The 20015-nt window shown below is 42.7% G+C and overlaps 1 protein-coding gene and 1 pseudogene across 4 annotated transcripts in view; both read left to right on the top strand.

Annotated features, from left to right (window-relative positions):
• The window catches only part of FLNB (filamin B), a 382553-nt gene that overhangs the window by 275913 nt on the left and 86625 nt on the right, over positions 1-20015 (top strand). For all 4 annotated transcript variants that reach the window (XM_063940867.1, XM_063940868.1, XM_063940870.1 and 1 more), the window contains 4 exons: positions 13971-14088; positions 14209-14471; positions 16290-16887; positions 17968-18141. In XM_063940867.1, the coding sequence (XP_063796937.1) occupies positions 13971-14088; positions 14209-14471; positions 16290-16887; positions 17968-18141 (1153 nt within the window). The remainder of the gene's footprint in view (positions 1-13970; positions 14089-14208; positions 14472-16289; positions 16888-17967; positions 18142-20015) is intronic.
• LOC134962394 (5S ribosomal RNA) lies at positions 19244-19363 on the top strand (annotated as a pseudogene).

Here is a 20015-nt window from a genome sequence, read left to right on the forward strand (position 1 = left end):
GACTGTTCTTTAAGAATAAAGTGTGTTGCAGCTTCACCTATCTAACCAGGCTTCACTCCAAATTATTGCGGCATCTGCTGGTGTCACCAATATCTGTAACTGCTAAAGTGCACCACACTGTCTAAATACAACACATTTTTACTTCCCCTCTAAGAACAGGAACAGTGGCAGACCTACAGGGCTGACCTACAGGGGATGCTGATCCTCTCTCTGCTCACAAAACAGCAGAAACTATTTACATCTCCTGTGCAGTATATGCTCATCAGAGTAGAGAGAAGACACAGAAAGCTATACCAATTTTTGTTCTTTATTTATGAGGCCTGATGATGCAGTGTTCCACTGCTGGTTAAGAAGTTCACAATGAAGGGGCATTGGCAACCAATTAGCCTGGCAACCAGGAGGGGTACAATGATCTTTAGCCTGATAAACTGACATTGCTAACCTCAGACCATTAACGTAGCTAGGCAAATATTTGTGTAATAGTGATTTCAGAGATAATAAAGATGCCAGCTTATTTACCAGATCAGTTCCTAAAGGAGAGAAGTAATTTTCTTGCTTAAACATGGAGTTCTAAGAGAATCCACAAACGGTCTCCTGAAATACACAGTATAGACAATAATTTGTCCTATGCAGGACCTGTTTCACCTGCTTTGTCTATAACTTTTCTCTCAAATCCTTTTGTGTGTTGTTCCGCATTACGCAAAGAAATTGTGAGATAGGCAGTCCATACTTAAGGGCCCTTGGGGGGCGACTAGTGGAGTACAGAAATGTATATCTATCAGTGTTTTTACAGAACAAACTAGTTCCAAGCGAATTCTCCTTTCTGAACACACAGACATCTAAAAATTCTGTTCGGTCAGTCTCAATATTGTACGTGAAGCGGATTGGGCTATCCATCTGCATAAAATTCAATACCCAGAAGCTAGTAGCCCTGTGGAATGCATGCGTGTATCATTGGACCGGAGTGTAGGAAATGACTGTAGGCTGGTGGCACATGCTCGGACTGGTGGAACGCACGCTGGGGAAGGAAGTGGTGGAGGGGAGGGGGAAGTGGGATGGCTGGCCAGCTCACCTGACAGTAATTGATGTAGCTCTATAAGTATTTATATTGTGTGCTGCGAGATGTCTGCCTTCAGATGGCTCTACGCTATGCAGGGTGGCAATGACATGATGCAGTGGTCTTTAACGGTCACTTACTGACCGAGATTGACAGACTGATAAGTTACCTTTTACAACTCTGTTTAAGCTTTTTTATGGAAGTGTAGCTTAGGCATTATTGGTGCCACAATGGTTGAATAAGATGAATTGTGATTTTTAAGCTGAACCACCGTGATCTATTATTCATTTTTAAGTGCCCAATTTGCGTGAAAATAAAAATTTATTTTTCTATGATGTACTGAGTTCCCATTCCTGTATTGCATATATATATTATATGTACAGTGTGTGTGTGTATATATGTGTGTGTGTGTGTATATATATATATATATATATATATATATATATATACATACACACACTGTATATATATATATATATATATATGTACAGTGTATGTGTGTTTATATGTGTGTGTGTATATATATATATATATATATATATATATATATATATATATATATATACACATATATATATATATATATATATATACACATATATATATATATATATATATATATATATATATATATATATATATATATATATATATATATATATATATATATTCGGTTCCGCGGCTGTGTTTTGGATTTGGATGCGTTTTGGCAAAACCTCCCTGAATTTTTTTTGTCGGATTCTGGTGTGTTTTGGATTCGGTTTTTTTTTTCTTTGTTTTTTTTTCAAAAAACCCTCAAAAACAGCTTAAATCATAGAATTTGGGGGTAATTTTGATCCTATAGTATTATTAACCTCAATAACTACAATTTCCACTCATTTCCAGTCTATTCTCAACACCTCACACCTCACAATACTATTTTTAGTCCTAAAATTTGCACCAAGGTCGCTGGATGACTAAGCAAAGCGACCCAAGTGGCCGGCACAAACACCTGGCCCATCTAGGAGTGGCACTGCAGTGTCAGACAGGATGGCAGTTAAAAAAATTGGCCCCAAACAGCACATGATGCAAAGAAAAGAGAAAAAGAGGTGCACTGTGGTCGCTGGACGGCTAAGCTAAGCGACACACACACACCTCAATATCACAGGAATTATTTGTTCTAATCAATGGTATTATTGGTAGAGATGAGCGCCTGAAATTTTTCGGGTTTTGTGTTTTGGTTTTGGGTTCGGTTCCGCGGCCGTGTTTTGGGTTCGAACGCGTTTTGGCAAAACCTCACCGAATTTTTTTTGTCGGATTCGGGTGTGTTTTGGATTCGGGTGTTTTTTTCAAAAAACACTAAAAAACAGCTTAAATCATAGAATTTGGGGGTCATTTTGATCCCAAAGTATTATTAACCTCAAAAACCATAATTTACACTCATTTTCAGTCTATTCTGAATACCTCACACCTCACAATATTATTTTTAGTCCTAAAATTTGCACCGAGGTCGCTGTGTGAGTAAGATAAGCGACCCTAGTGGCCGACACAAACACCGGGCCCATCTAGGAGTGGCACTGCAGTGTCACGCAGGATGTCCCTTCCAAAAAACCCTCCCCAAACAGCACATGACGCAAAGAAAAAAAGAGGCGCAATGAGGTAGCTGTGTGAGTAAGATTAGCGACCCTAGTGGCCGACACAAACACCGGGCCCATCTAGGAGTGGCACTGCAGTGTCACGCAGGATGGCCCTTCCAAAAAACCCTCCCCAAACAGCACATGACGCAAAGAAAAAAAGAGGCGCAATGAGGTAGCTGTGTGAGTAAGATTAGCGACCCTAGTGGCCGACACAAACACCGGGCCCATCTAGGAGTGGCACTGCAGTGTCACGCAGGATGTCCCTTCCAAAAAACCCTCCCCAAACAGCACATGACGCAAAGAAAAAAAGAGGCGCAATGAGGTAGCTGTGTGAGTAAGATTAGCGACCCTAGTGGCCGACACAAACACCGGGCCCATTTAGGAGTGGCACTGCAGTGTCACGCAGGATGTCCTTTCCAAAAAACCCTCCCCAATCAGCACATGATGCAAAGAAAAAGAAAAGAAAAAAGAGGTGCAAGATGGAATTGTCCTTGGGCCCTCCCACCCACCCTTATGTTGTATAAACAAAACAGGACATGCACACTTTAACCAACCCATCATTTCAGTGACAGGGTCTGCCACACGACTGTGACTGATATGACGGGTTGGTTTGGACCCCCCCCAAAAAAGAAGCAATTAATCTCTCCTTGCACAAACTGGCTCTACAGAGGCAAGATGTCCACCTCATCATCACCCTCCGATATATCACCGTGTACATCCCCCTCCTCACAGATTATCAATTCGTCCCCACTGGAATCCACCATCTCAGCTCCCTGTGTACTTTGTGGAGGCAATTGCTGCTGGTCAATGTCTCCGCGGAGGAATTGATTATAATTCATTTTAATGAACATCATCTTCTCCACATTTTCTGGATGTAACCTCGTACGCCGATTGCTGACAAGGTGAGCGGCGGCACTAAACACTCTTTCGGAGTACACACTTGTGGGAGGGCAACTTAGGTAGAATAAAGCCAGTTTGTGCAAGGGCCTCCAAATTGCCTCTTTTTCCTGCCAGTATAAGTACGGACTGTGTGACGTGCCTACTTGGATGCGGTCACTCATATAATCCTCCACCATTCTATCAATGTTGAGAGAATCATATGCAGTGACAGTAGACGACATGTCCGTAATCGTTGTCAGGTCCTTCAGTCCGGACCAGATGTCAGCATCAGCAGTCGCTCCAGACTGCCCTGCATCACCGCCAGCGGGTGGGCTCGGAATTCTGAGCCTTTTCCTCGCACCCCCAGTTGCGGGAGAATGTGAAGGAGGAGATGTTGACAGGTCACGTTCCGCTTGACTTGACAATTTTGTCACCAGCAGGTCTTTCAACCCCAGCAGACTTGTGTCTGCCGGAAAGAGAGATCCAAGGTAGGCTTTAAATCTAGGATCGAGCACGGTGGCCAAAATGTAGTGCTCTGATTTCAACAGATTGACCACCCGTGAATCCTTGTTAAGCGAATTAAGGGCTCCATCCACAAGTCCCACATGCCTAGCGGAATCGCTCCGTGTTAGCTCCTCCTTCAATGTCTCCAGCTTCTTCTGCAAAAGCCTGATGAGGGGAATGACCTGACTCAGGCTGGCAGTGTCTGAACTGACTTCACGTGTGGCAAGTTCAAAGGGCATCAGAACCTTGCACAACGTTGAAATCATTCTCCACTGCGCCTGAGACAGGTGCATTCCACCTCCTATATCGTGCTCAATTGTATAGGCTTGAATGGCCTTTTGCTGCTCCTCCAACCTCTGAAGCATATAGAGGGTTGAATTCCACCTCGTTACCACTTCTTGCTTCAGATGATGGCAGGGCAGGTTCAGTAGTTTTTGGTGGTGCTCCAGTCTTCTGTACGTGGTGCCTGTACGCCGAAAGTGTCCCGCAATTCTTCTGGCCACCGACAGCATCTCTTGCACGCCCCTGTCGTTTTTTAAAAAATTCTGCACCACCAAATTCAAGGTATGTGCAAAACATGGGACGTGCTGGAATTTGCCCATATTTAATGCACACACAATATTGCTGGCGTTGTCCGATGCCACAAATCCACAGGAGAGTCCAATTGGGGTAAGCCATTCCGCGATGATCTTCCTCAGTTGCCGTAAGAGGTTTTCAGCTGTGTGCGTATTCTGGAAAGCGGTGATACAAAGCGTAGCCTGCCTAGGAAAGAGTTGGCGTTTGCGAGATGCTGCTACTGGTGCCGCCGCTGCTGTTCTTGCGGCGGGAGTCAATACATCTACCCAGTGGGCTGTCACAGTCATATAGTCCTGACCCTGCCCTGCTCCACTTGTCCACATGTCCGTGGTTAAGTGGACATTGGGTACAACTGCATTTTTTAGGACACTGGTGAGTCTTTTTCTGACGTCCGTGTACATTCTCGGTATCGCCTGCCTAGAGAAGTGGAACCTAGATGGTATTTGGTAACGGGGGCACACTGCCTCAATAAATTGTCTAGTTCCCTGTGAACTAACGGCGGATACCGGACGCACGTCTAACACCAACATAGTTGTCAAGGCCTCAGTTATCCGCTTTGCAGCAGGATGACTGCTGTGATATTTCATCTTCCTCGCAAAGGACTGTTGAACAGTCAATTGCTTACTGGAAGTAGTACAAGTGGGCTTACGACTTCCCCTCTGGGATGACCATCGACTCCCAGCAGCAACAACAGCAGCGCCAGCAGCAGTAGGCGTTACACGCAAGGATGCATCGGAGGAATCCCAGGCAGGAGAGGAATCGTCAGAATTGCCAGTGACATGGCCTGCAGGACTATTGGCATTCCTGGGGAAGGAGGAAATTGACACTGAGGGAGTTGGTGGGGTGGTTTGCGTGAGCTTGGTTACAAGAGGAAGGGATTTACTGGTCAGTGGACTGCTTCCGCTGTCACCCAAAGTTTTTGAACTTGTCACTGACTTATTATGAATGCGCTGCAGGTGACGTATAAGGGAGGATGTTCCGAGGTGGTTAACGTCCTTACCCCTACTTATTACAGCTTGACAAAGGGAACACACGGCTTGACACCTGTTGTCCGCATTTCTGGTGAAATACCTCCACACCGAAGAGCTGATTTTTTTGGTATTTTCACCTGGCATGTCAACGGCCATATTCCTCCCACGGACAACAGGTGTCTCCCCGGGTGCCTGACTTAAACAAACCACCTCACCATCAGAATCCTCCTGGTCAATTTCCTCCCCAGCGCCAGCAACACCCATATCCTCCTCATCCTGGTGTACTTCAACACTGACATCTTCAATCTGACTATCAGGAACTGGACTGCGGATACTCCTTCCAGCACTTGCAGGGGGCGTGCAAATGGTGGAAGGCGCATGCTCTTCACGTCCAGTGTTGGGAAGGTCAGGCATCGCAACCGACACAATTGGACTCTCCTTGTGGATTTGGGATTTCGAAGAATGCACAGTTCTTTGCTGTGCTGCTTTTGCCAGCTTGAGTCTTTTCATTTTTCTAGCGAGAGGCTGAGTGCTTCCATCCTCATGTGAAGCTGAACCACTAGCCATGAACATAGGCCAGGGCCTCAGCCGTTCCTTGCCACTCCGTGTCGTAAATGGCATATTGGCAAGTTTACGCTTCTCCTCCGACAATTTTATTTTAGGTTTTGGAGTCCTTTTTTTTCTGATATTTGGTGTTTTGGATTTGACATGCTCTGTACTATGACATTGGGCATCGGCCTTGGCAGACGACGTTGCTGGCATTTCATCGTCTCGGCCATGACTAGTGGCAGCAGCTTCAGCACGAGGTGGAAGTGGATCTTGATCTTTCCCTAATTTTGGAACCTCAACATTTTTGTTCTCCATATTTTAATAGGCACAACTAAAAGGCACCTCAGGTAAACAATGGAGATGGATACTAGTATACAATTATGGACTGCCTGCCGAGTGCAGACACAGAGGTAGCCACAGCCGTGAACTACCGTACTGTACTGTGTCTGCTGCTAATATAGACTGGTTGATAAAGAGATGTCGTAGTAGTATGTATGTATAAAGAAAGAAAAAAAAACCACGGTTAGGTGGTATATACAATTATGGACGGGCTGCCGAGTGCCGACACAGAGGTAGCCACAGCCGTGAACTACCGCACTGTACTGTGTCTGCTGCTAATATAGACTGGTTGATAAAGAGATAGTATACTCGTAACTAGTATGTATGTATAAAGAAAGAAAAAAAACCACGGTTAGGTGGTATATACAATTATGGACGGGCTGCCGAGTGCCGACACAGAGGTAGCCACAGCCGTGAACTACCGCACTGTACTGTGTCTGCTGCTAATATAGACTGGTTGATAAAGAGATAGTATACTCGTAACTAGTATGACTATAAAGAAAGAAAAAAAAAACCACGGTTAGGTGGTATATACAATTATGGACGGGCTGCCGAGTGCCGACACAGAGGTAGCCACAGCCGTGAACTACCGCACTGTACTGTGTCTGCTGCTAATATATAGACTGGTTGATAAAGAGATAGTATACTCGTAACTAGTATGTATGTATAAAGAAAGAAAAAAAAACCACGGTTAGGTGGTATATACAATTATGGACGGGCTGCCGAGTGCCGACACAGAGGTAGCCACAGCCGTGAACTACCGCACTGTACTGTGTCTGCTGCTAATATAGACTGGTTGATAAAGAGATAGTATACTCGTAACTAGTATGTATGTATAAAGAAAGAAAAAAAAACCACGGTTAGGTGGTATATACAATTATGGACGGGCTGCCGAGTGCCGACACAGAGGTAGCCACAGCCGTGAACTACCGCACTGTACTGTGTCTGCTGCTAATATATAGACTGGTTGATAAAGAGATAGTATACTCGTAACTAGTATGTATGTATAAAGAAAGAAAAAAAACCCACGGTTAGGTGGTATATACAATTATGGACGGGCTGCCGAGTGCCGACACAGAGGTAGCCACAGCCGTGAACTACCGCACTGTACTGTGTCTGCTGCTAATATAGACTGGTTGATAAAGAGATAGTATACTCGTAACTAGTATGACTATAAAGAAAGAAAAAAAAACCACGGTTAGGTGGTATATACAATTATGGACGGGCTGCCGAGTGCCGACACAGAGGTAGCCACAGCCGTGAACTACCGCACTGTACTGTGTCTGCTGCTAATATAGAGTGGTTGATAAAGAGATAGTATACTACTAATATTATATATACTGGTGGTCAGGTCACTGGTCACTAGTCACACTGGCAGTGGCACTCCTGCAGCAAAAGTGTGCACTGTTTAATTTTAATATAATATTATGTACTCCTGGCTCCTGCTATAACCTATAACTGGCACTGCAGTGCTCCCCAGTCTCCCCCACAATTATAAGCTGTGTGAGCTGAGCACAGTCAGATATATATATACATTGATGCAGCACACTGGGCTGAGCAGTGCACACAGATATGGTATGTGACTGAGTCACTGTGTGTATCGTTTTTTTCAGGCAGAGAACGGATATATTAAATAAAACAAACAACTGCACTGTCTGGTGGTCACTGTGGTCGTCAGTCACTAAACTCTGCACTCTCTTCTACAGTATCACAGCCTCAGGTCAATCTCTCTCTCTCTCTCTCTCAACCCTAATCTAAATGGAGAGGACGCCAGCCACGTCCTCTCCCTATCAATCTCAATGCACGTGTGAAAATGGCGGCGACGCGCGGCTCCTTATATAGAATCCGAGTCTCGCGAGAATCCGACAGCGTCATGATGACGTTCGGGCGCGCTCGGGTTAACCGAGCAAGGCGGGAAGATCCGAGTCGCTCGGATCCGTGTAAAAAATCATGAAGTTCGGGCGGGTTCGGATTCCGAGGAACCGAACCCGCTCATCTCTAATTATTGGTACAAATCACTGGAAGAAAATTACAAAATCACTGGAATTATTCATTCTAATCAATGGTATTATTGGTCCAAATCACTGGAAGAAAATGACAAAATCACTGGAATTATTCGCTCTAATCAATGGTATTATTGGTCCAAATCACTGGAAGAAAATGACAAAATCACTGGAATTATTTGTTCTAATCAATGGTATTATTGGTCCAAATCACTGGAAGAAAATGACAAAATCACTGGAATTATTCGTAAACATTTGTAGAAAGTCGCTGCTTTCTGATTACAGAAATGCTCAGATATTCCTGCGAATCCACAATCCCTTCCCAGAGGAAAAAGAAATTGAGAAACCGTTGTTTGAGAACGTTTGTTCTCTTTCCCTCACAAAAGAAAAAAACACTTTCCAAGAAGAATGAAGTTTTTGGGATTATGGAGACATAATGTTTTTTGAATATGAATCCTAAAGCAGGTGGTGTATTAGAGCAAAAGAGTACAAGAGACGAGCCATGCAGTTTCTGAAATATTATGACAAAATGTTACTGTATTTCATAAGCACTCATTCCTAACTCTGCTAAGTACTGTTTGGTATACTGTATCTGGCTTCCATGAGGTAGTTGTCCCATTATTTCAGCTTCCATTGACCTTTTTGAAAGCCGGAGAAGTTATCGATTCTTTTTTCTTTGTTTTTTCCCCCCTATGTTTAATTTTCTCCTGCATAGCCCAGTAAAATGTTGCAATGTTAAGTATTCACCAAACCCAGCCAAATCTCATCCTAACCCTCTGTTGCACGTTTTCTATGTACCCCATCTGTGTCACCCATGTCTGTCTACCCCTCCCCTTTAGATTGTAAGCTCTCACGAGCAGGGCCCTCTTCCATCATGTGCTTATCCTTTGTCTTACTTTAATAATCTTCAACTGTACCACATCCAGCAGTCTTCTGCCACCTGATACTTATTCCAGTGTCATCTGCTGATGTAACTATGTTTATTTACCCTGTACTTGTCCTATACTGTCATCAACTGTAAGTTGCTGTTTTCCTGTTTGATTATTTATGTACTCTGTAATTGGGCGCTGCGGAACTCATGTGGCGCCATATAAATAAAGGATAATAATAATAAAGGGTGTATAATCCCCAGGTGTATCTCACACACCACACAGTACAGTATATAGGGTGTATAATCCCCAGGTGTATCTCACACATCGCTCAGTACAGATTACAGGATGTATAATCACCAAGTGTATCATAAACGTTGCACAGTACAGTATACAGCAGGCATTCCCAACCACGGTCCTCAAGGCACACCAACAGTGCAGGTTTTAGTGATATCCAGGCTGCAGCACAGGTGGGTAAATCAAAATAACTGAGCTACTAATTAAGTCACCTGTGCTGAAGCCTGGATATCACAAAAACCTGCACTGTTGGTGTGCCTTGAGGACCGTGGTTGGGAATGCCTGGTATACAGGGTGTATAATCACCAGGTGTATCACAAACGTTGCACAGTACAGTATACAGGCTGTATAATCCCCAGGTGTATCTCACACATCGCTCAGTACAGATTACAGGATGTATAAAATCACCAGGTGTATAACACACGTCGCACAGTACAGTATACATGCTGGTCACAACAATGCAGCAGATATTGAGCACTGATCAGGATACTAGAAGTGACACAGCTGCAAGATACAGCAATGGCCTACTGTACTGTACTATATGTATACTGCTGGTCACCAAAATGCTGCACTGTCCTAATATATACTGCTCACAATAATGCAGCACAGAGATAGTATACTTGACACAGAGCTGCAAGATACAGCAATGGCTAACTGTACTGTACTATATATGTATACTGCTGGTTACCAAAATGCTGCACTGTCCTAATATATACTGCTCACAATAATGCATCACAGAGATAGTATACTTGACACAGAGCACAATGCAGCACACTGAGCACAGATATGTGCAGCATACTGAGTACAGATATGGAGCGTTTTCAGGCAGAGAACGTAGATATTTTCAGCACACTGAGCACAGATATTTGCAGCACACTGAGCACAGATATTTGCAGCACACTGAGGACAGATATTTGCAGCACACTGAGCACAGATTACGGAGCTTTTCAGGGAGAGAACGCAGCCACGTCCTCTCAGTTCAATCTCCAATGCACGAGTGAAAATGGCGGTGACGCGCGACTCTTTATATAGAATACGAATCTCGCGAGAATCCGATAGAGGGATGATGACGTTTTGGCGCGTTCGGGTTAACCGAGCAAGGAGGGAAGATACGAGGCTGCCTCGGAACCGTGTAAAATAGGTGAAATTCGGGGGGGGGGGGGGGGGGGATCGGATCTCGGAGAACCGAACCCGCTCATCTCTAATATATATATGAACTGAATGATACTCTTGAGGACACACTGTATAGTCTTCATCAGAGGATCTTTTTATAGTGTGACAGAATTTTGGTGGTGCTTTTTTTAAACCAGAATAGCCTTCTAAATTGCAGTCAAGGGCTTAGCTACCCTAGGTGCAGGGAGTACAGCTGCTATGGGCCCGGAGTTGAGAGGGACCACCTCCCCTGTCACAACTTGCATGTGTACAGTACAAGGGTGCAGCCAGAGCTGTTTCTAGACATTCAAGAATGCGTCCCCCCACACCCCAGTAGACATTAAAAAAACTATTTTGTGCATGCCTTCAGCGCGCGCGCTCCCAGCAAGGGGGCGAGGCCTCACTAAAATGGGCGTGACCTTGCTAAAATAGGCATGGCCTCCCAGGAAAAGACTGCTTTTCACCCCAGTTTTTGACCCTGCAACAACAGACCTTGGTACTCGCAGGATAAAAAAATTTTTTCCACCATATTAAGCCCCACTTAGTTATGCCCCTTGCACCATATTATGCCACACACCGCAATACTGTGATACATTATGCCCTACAGTAAAGCTTCTAATTACTTTTAAATTACCTGCTCGTTGCCAGTGGTTTCATGCGCTGGGTGTCACGCTCGTTGCCAGGGTTTTCATGCGCTGGTGTCACGCTCATTGCCAGGGGTTTCATGCGCCGAGTGTCATGCTTGTTGCCAGGAGTTATATGCACTGGTTGTCTTGCTCGTTGCCAAGGGTAATACTCGTTGCCAGGGGTGTGTACTGCTATCCTGACCCCCTTCCACCATTCTATAGTACTCCATTAGGGGGCCGGAGTTTCCCGGAATGACACGGTTGCCCCCTCCATGGCCTAACCCTAACCGTCCCCGGCATACTTATGGTCGGGATTCCAGTGTCTGTATTTTGAGTGATACCGGAATACTGGTGCTGGTCATTATTCCAGTGTCAGGATTTCGACTGCTGAGTTCCTCACCACCAGTATACTAAACGCATCCCGTTTACAGTATGTGGATATTTTTCCTTACAGATTCAAAAGCTTTTTTTTTTTTTTTTTTTTTTTTGCATTTCACAATTAAAATTGTTGATGATCTCTGTTAATTATAGCCCATTGATAGAATAATTATTGTAACATTTTATCTTATGTCAAGTCTTTGGGCTTCTAGCACTCAAATCAAATTGCACAAAACAAGTATCATGGTAAAAGCTCTTCAGGCGGATGTGTCCAATTACCCTGATTTAACCCCAAATGTAAAAAACAAACAAAAAAAACCTTGTATTATCAGTACAAATAACAGCTAGATGTGCAATGTCATTAGTCCTCGTTACTGGAGTGCTCTGGTTATTTTTAATAACCGATGACATGGTGAGCGTATCATATCGCAGCTCTGTTCGTCTTAATTACAGCTCAATTAAATAGGTGTCTCTCTCTCTCCTTTTTTTTATACATAAAACCTTGAGCTGGAGAAATATGACTGGAAAATGCATCTGGCAAGTTACAATTGAGCTGTTTCAGCAGTGTATATATTCAAGCTCATTGGCAGCCATGGTGATAGTCGTAGAACATGTAGCACGCGCGCCAAGCCATACTAAACAAGCTTGTTATGTTGTCCTTGTGCCAGCAATTTGTAAGAGGACTTGAAGAAATCCAATTTGTGGACTGCTGTTGTCTTAAGGCCTGCCTGACGTCATTCTGTAAATGTATGGCTGTTCTTAAAGTACTCGTACAGAGCAAGAACAAGATTCCTTCTCTAGGCTCAGGCAGAAACACTGTGGCAATGAGGAATTTTAATAAAACGCTTTATTTTTTTTTTGAGAGAAAAATGAGTATAGATCACGTTAATAAAAGTTTCCTAAAGTTAGTATCTAAGAAGCCAGGTTAAACGACTAATATTCCTTACAGGAATAGACCCCATTATATGTATATTTGCAGGCATTCCCATATCGTTCTCCATTATTATTATTGTTCCAGTGATATGTCAAGTTCTTCACATAACTCTGGCCCATAAAGGAGTACATGAAGGTAGTGATTTGGATAGCCAAACTGGATGACTTCAAACTGCTGCTTGTTTAATATGACCAGGAATCCCAATCCATAACAGATTATGATCATTAGAGAATCGTATGAGATAGGGACTGCTATCAATTGCACGAACTGGGAGGATCAACTTTTCAGCCTGATTTCATGCAAACAGTTCCTTGCAATTCAATGACACAAATACATTTGCCAGTGTATGAACCATTTTAGTGTTATAGGCTCATAAGCTGTGTCATGCTGATCCTCAGGAGGCGAAACAGTCACCATACTGCTAGTTGGGATCCCGGATGTCACAATGCTGACGCCGGAATTTCCGACAAGCGGCAATATGCCGGGCTGGTGACTGCGGTGGGAAAGGGGGCTGACGTGGGTCGCAGCCGGGTAGCACCTGTTTCAGGTTCCCGGGTGCGACCTGCGATTTTGGTATAAAAACGGTATTAGTTACATCCCTTGCCACCTTCCTTTTTCATCTGCTTTTCCATTTGTTCGTAAGCCAAACTTACTTACTCTCCTGGAAGTTGCGTGAGACTCAAAATTTTTCGGGTGGTCTCCCCTATGAAATAATATTCTATATAATTATTGTGCAAATCAACAGTTATTTATGAAAAGTTTCCTACGAATCTTATACATGTAGAGTTCTACAAATATATCTCCTTAGTTATTTTTTTTTCTGACTAAATGTGTTTTAAATTCATAAAATAAAAAGTGTTTATGGAGAGCAGGTATGAAAATTCTGTGACTATAAAAGTTCTAGAACTCTGCCCCTGGCAGAAACAATTGAATTGCGTCCATAGAAACTAAATAGATCCTGTAGTCTTTATCATACAGTTCATCATATGAAAGCAAGAATTTGGTCACTGCCTTATTTTTGCGGTTTAGTTTGCACCGGTTTTTACAAAAGACCCGAAGTGTTACATTTACCGTAAATTAGTTTTGAGTTGTTTTCTTAGTATTTCTTTTAATAATACACACAGATGTTTCAATGTGTGTATGTAGATCTGTGATGCAGTCTAACAGCCATTTTTGTTTCCTATCTGGGACTAAGCCATTATAAAAACTGTATTTTCTAGGGAAAGATCAACGTAGACGTCAATTATGGAGGGGACGCTATTCCAAAAAGCCCATTTACTGTAGGGGTTGCGGCTCCTTTGGACCTCAACAAGATCAAGATCAATGGATTAGATAGTAGTAAGTTAATTTTAAGAAAGCACAAACAATGTGTACTCTGAGGGGAACCTAACTGATGAGAGTTGCTCTGTAGGTACAGAGTTGTTTCTGGTTAAACCTCTGCTTCTCTTGTCCCTTCAGGAGTTGAAGTTGGTAAAGACCAGGAGTTCTCCGTAGACACAAAGGGCGCTGGTGGACAAGGTAAACTAGATGTCAAAATTAGCAGTCCCAGCAAGAAGTCTGTTCCTTGCTTAGTGGAACCAGTTCCTGGCAAAGAATCCAGCTCTGTGAAATATATCCCCAAAGAGGAAGGTGTGTATGATGTGGAGGTGAACTATGATGGGAACCCAGTTCCAGGAAGTCCGTATACTGTGGAAGCCACCTTACCGCCTGATCCTACAAAGGTAACCCAGAATCATGCCTGTGTGTGTGTGTGTGTGTGTGTGTGTGTCTTCTGGATGTTCTAAAATCTGATAAATATAAGTAAATGAAGAAATTCTAGTTCTGTCTCTCTTTGATTTCTTCTTTTTGATGTTGATAAGGGTTTCAGTTATACATGTGAATACCAGTAAAACTTACATAGTTTTAACTTTTTATAAAGTATAAATGTCCACCAATGTGAAAAAGAACTGTGCAAGATCCCAAAACAGCAGCGGAAAATATACACTGAAGGTAGCTCTCCGATCCAATGAAGGTAGCTCTCCGAGCCAATGAAGGTAGCTCTCCGAGCCAATGAAGGTAGCTCTCCAGAGTTTCTACTATTACTTGATGTAAGAGTTAATAAGCCCATCGAAAGTGGTAGCTTTACACAGTGCACGCCTTCAGATAGGATTTTAAGAGGATGGGATGAAATTGATGGCTCATCACTATTACTACAGCAAGCTGTCTCCTTAGTTAGTCCGTCATTTTGTGCTCCATATTAGAGAGGCATAAATGAAAATGGAGACAAAAGAAATCTTGTGTAAAATCCTCAGATCCATTAATGCTGTGGTGGAGATGTATCAAAGCTTGGAGAGAGATAAAGGGGGACATTTACTAAGCAGTGATTAAGAACGGAGAAGTGAGCCTGTGGAGAAGTTAACCAATCAGCAGCTCTGTATAATTTTATAGTATACAAATTATAGATGTTACTTCAGTGCTGATTGGTTGCCATGGGTAACTTCTCCACTGGCTCACTTCTCTGCTCTTATCACTGCTTAGTAAATGTCCCCCAAAGTGAGAGAGCACCAACCAACTGGCTCCTAACTGTCATTTTTCAAACACAGCTTGTAAACTGTCAGGAGCCGATTGATTAGTACTTTATCTCCAAGGATCGATACATACCCCCCTCTGACAGTCTAGATTTTAAGGATATCCATGCTTATGCACAGGTGACTCAATTAGTATCTTAGTCAGTTTAATTAGACTAGGGGTTCTCAAACTCGATCCTCAGGATCCTGCGAAAAATTATCGGGCACCATTTTATTACCCCCCATAGGCACTCAGCTTTCTGCCAGAATATTGTAAATATCAGGCATATCAACAAAACAAACAAAAAAACAACAACTTAGTTTTGGCCTTCACTTTCTGATTTCATTTTAGGTTGTTTTACCATACAGTTGATCTTCAGCAGCTCTTCATGCTTTAGGAAGATAAGTGTTGTGTGTAAGAGTCAGCAACTGAAGACTAAGCGAAGGAACTAAGGGGGTCATTCCGAGTTGATCGCTCGCAGCCATTTTCACAGCGCAGCTAACAGGTTACTACTGTGCAGGTGTATGCACCGCAATGCGCACACGCATTATACGGGTACAAATCGGTTCGTTGCTGGGCGATGGATTTAATGAAGAATCCATTCGCACAGCCGATCGCAAGGAGATTGACAGGAAGAGGGCATTTATGGATGTCAACTGACCATTTTCAGGGAGTGTTTGGAAAAACGCAGGCGTGTCCAGGCGTTTGCTGGGCGGGTGTCTGACGTCAATTCCGGTACCAAAAAGACTGAAGTGATCGCAAGGGCTGAGTAAGTCTAGAGCTACTCAGAAACTGCAAAAAACTTTTTCATCCCGCTCGGCTGCACACACGTTTGCACACTTGCAAAGCGAAAACACACTCTCCCCCCCGTGGGCGGCGACTATGCGTTTGCACAGCCGCTAAAAGTAGCTAGCAAGCGATCAACTCGGAATGACCCCCTAAGTTTTTAGTTGAGTACTATCTGTAAAACCTGAATGTTTTAACTCCCTTAGGTTAAAGCTTATGGGCCTGGCCTAAAAGGAGGACTTGTTGGGCAAGCTGCAGAATTTACCATTGACACTAAAGGAGCAGGCACTGGAGGCTTGGGCCTAACTGTTGAAGGTCCTTGTGAAGCTAAAATTGAATGTTCCGATAATGGCGATGGCACATGTTCAGTCTCCTACTTGCCTACCACACCTGGTGAATACTTTGTCAACATCCTTTTTGAAGAGACTCATATTCCAGGTTCACCCTTCCAAGCCGACATTGAAATGCCCTTTGATCCCACAAAAGTCATTGCTATAGGTCCTGGCTTGGAGAATGGCAAAGTTGGGGAGGCTGGCCTGATTCATGTGGACTGTTCACAAGCAGGACCTGGAGTTCTGACAATGGAAGCAGTGTCTGATTCTGGTTCTAAAGCGGAGGTTTACATCCAAGATAACAGTGATGGAACCCATGCAGTCACCTATGTCCCACTGTTTGCTGGCATGTATACATTGTCTATGAAATATGGAGGTGAACAAGTGCCAAAATTTCCTTCCAGGGTTAAGATTGACCCATCAGTGGACACCAGTAAAATCAAAGTATTTGGACCTGGGGTAGAAGAGGATGGTAAGATAATTTCATACTGCTGGCTGTATGTTTTGGAGAGCTGAATATTTAAAGGATATGTAGTTTAAGATTGATATTTATATATTATTAAACTGTGTCTGATAAATACATCTGTGCGTTAACTTAAAATTTCCATACTGGATCTGTTTTGAGTGGGCAAACAGTGGTCTGGTAGTGCAAAAAGACTAAAGTTCATTGGTTTACAGTCTGTTATGTGACAGAAATACAATTGATGTGCACAGAGTGTATATGAGAGGCATCTTACTATGTCAGTGTTTTTGACACATTTCTTCATCCATAAACTTAATTTGAAAGTTCAGCTTTGTTTTTGGAACTGTTTAAACTTAAACCTATGAATAATTAGTAAAAACAAATAATAATTTGGTATCTGATCTCTTATAGCTGTAATTGTAATTCTGTACCACCACAACCAACACACCTGGCATTTTTGCGACAACAATGGTAAATTTGGTACAATACACTTTGGAAATAATTAACTCATTTAAAAGCTAGGTACCATTTTGTCACCTTGCTTCTAGTTGCCTTCTACAGATGTGGAAAACAAAAGCAGCCTCCAGGGCAGTACCGAGGGCAGTGCGCAAGGCCTTGGGTTTCTGACCCGGCAGCATCTGTTTGTTGGAGTGCCCTGAGAAGTGCCCAGCTACCCCTGGTGTGGCACCACACCCAGCTTCGTGCTCCCAGCCTCCTCTTTGCGGCACATGTGACCTAATGCTCACTGGAGGATGGGAGACACCTGTCCAAGGTGCTGAAGTGCCCTAGTATGGCTATAGAAAGTATTCTAATCAAACTACTGATTAAGCCAAGCAACATTTTGTCGTCTGGTTCACATGCTTGGAACAGATGTAATGCAGTAACAGCACGTTGAATAACACACTCCTAAATTAATTTGCTTCTGCTGCAGCCTTCTGCCTGGGTTGATTTTTTTGCTGACAAGTCCTCTTTAAAATATGGCTTGACAGAACCCTACACAACTATACTTACACCGACCATTTCTGTTTCACTTTTAAATAAATTAAGTGACATTGTATCAGTGTGTTATGGAACCATGTTGTTGTGCAGGTGTTTTCAGAGAAGCTACAACAAATTTTACGGTGGATGCGCGATCTCTGACACGGACGGGGGGAAACCACATCAAGACCAAAATCCTAAATCCATCTGGGGCATCCACAGATTGTCTAAGCAAAGATAATGGTGATGGAACATATGACTTGGAGTACACACCTTTTGAAAAAGGTAACCAGCTACACCATGGACTGTAATGATTGAAAATAAGTGGGTCATGTTTTTGAAGTAGACCATGCCTGCTGCACAACCTCTTTTTTTGGAGTCCGCCAGTGGCATATCAACTAGAATAGAAGCTGTAGGAACTAGTAACTGGCACAGAATCCCTGGGGGTCGTGCCTCTGTTATGTTAGGTAGCCTTAAGGGGAAAAAAAGTAACGTGTCAGATTTTGCAGACAGAGTTGCGTTCAATGTGAAACATCTATAGTCAAAGTATATATTTGACGAGGGTGGTTTAGGAAAATTAAAACCCTGTCTCAGATTTTGTGAAGCCCAGGGGAATTTAGATACAGCTTTGGTGTATGCTTTAAATATGTTAAAACTGTTCTTTTGAAACCATTTCAAATTGTCAGAACTTAAGCTATTTGGTAGCTTTGTGTAATTTCCAGTTGCCCTACATAACCCTTTCTGGAATTGACATGCATGCACAGTGCACTCAGTATTGTGACATGCGGTCTCCTGACCACCGGTCACATAACTACATCCCTGCAGAACATATTTGGCTACTTTACCTGAATTTCGGGAAGCTTTCTTGGACTCCCAAGAGAATAGTTTCCTGGGCACCACCCACTACCCCACTGTTTGAGTAGAATTGCGTTGACTTAGTCCCACCTCCTGCTGCTTAATGGCATAATCGCAGCATTACGCAGCGGGAGGATGTAATTCATGGTTCCACTCCTGCCACACCTCCCCCATTTTCATCTCTTAAAGTATGCCAGCAGGTATAACTCAGAAGTATTGGGAAATGGGTTTAGAAGGGAACCGCACCAGTCCAAGCAATAATGTATAAATAGTTAGTAACCTCTGAAAAAAACTGAATTTAAATAGAATTTCTTCTGTATATGGCAAATATAGATGTTGTAGGAGTTTTTCCCAACACCAATGTTGCTTTCAGTGGTGCTCCCTAGAGTCAGAAAGTATCAAGTACCAAAAAATAACCAAAGAAGGTTCAAAATAAAGGACTCTTTTTTGGGAGCACTCTTGATTCAGAGGAAAATGCTATACTTAATAAATTTTGACATATATTTGGAGTGACCAAGGAGGAAAGTCCAATAATTGCGGTCACACTTCACTGGAGATGCCCAATCTCTTCCGAACTTGGAAGCTAAGCAGTGAAAGGCCGGGTTAGTACAAGGAAGGGAGACCTCCTCTGAACACCCTGGTACTGCAAAAAATTGACTTTTGGACACAGTGGCACTCAACTTTATGTCATGCAATATTGGGATTCGCATGACCAATGATTTTACTTTCTGCACTTATATAATCCGTAATGGATATCAGCAGTATGAATGATGGTCATACACTTCAAAAAATATGATGCAGATTTTTGTTGACATAGGCATCACAGAATTCTACTCTCCGGCAATTCATCAATCGTGAATCTGAGATCACGAATAACTAGAATTATTAATATTTTCGCTAAGCTATGTTTTTCACACACATTTACTCCTAGGATTTGATTTATATTGATTAATTGTTGTTTTGAAAATTTATTAAGTATAGCATTTTCCTCTGAATCAAGAGTGCTCCCAAAAAAGAGTCCTTTCTTTTGAACCTTCTTTGGTTATTTTTTGGTACTTTATAACTCAGAAGTATGTCAGCGTGTATAACTCAGAAGCTGCTTAAGTGTATATCTAATAATAAGAATAAAAATTATTATTATATATACTTTTAGTTTCATAACTTTACTATGTGGTTACAGAAGTATTATGTCTATAAAGTAGGAGAACACAGCTGTGAAATAATAACGAAGTATATTCATATATTTAGAACATACTTCGCCTTGAGTCCCATTGGAGAGAGAGCGCTATATAAATAAAATTATT

This window comes from Pseudophryne corroboree, chromosome 9 (genome assembly GCF_028390025.1).
Source record: "Pseudophryne corroboree isolate aPseCor3 chromosome 9, aPseCor3.hap2, whole genome shotgun sequence".
NCBI lineage: Eukaryota > Metazoa > Chordata > Amphibia > Anura > Myobatrachidae > Pseudophryne > Pseudophryne corroboree.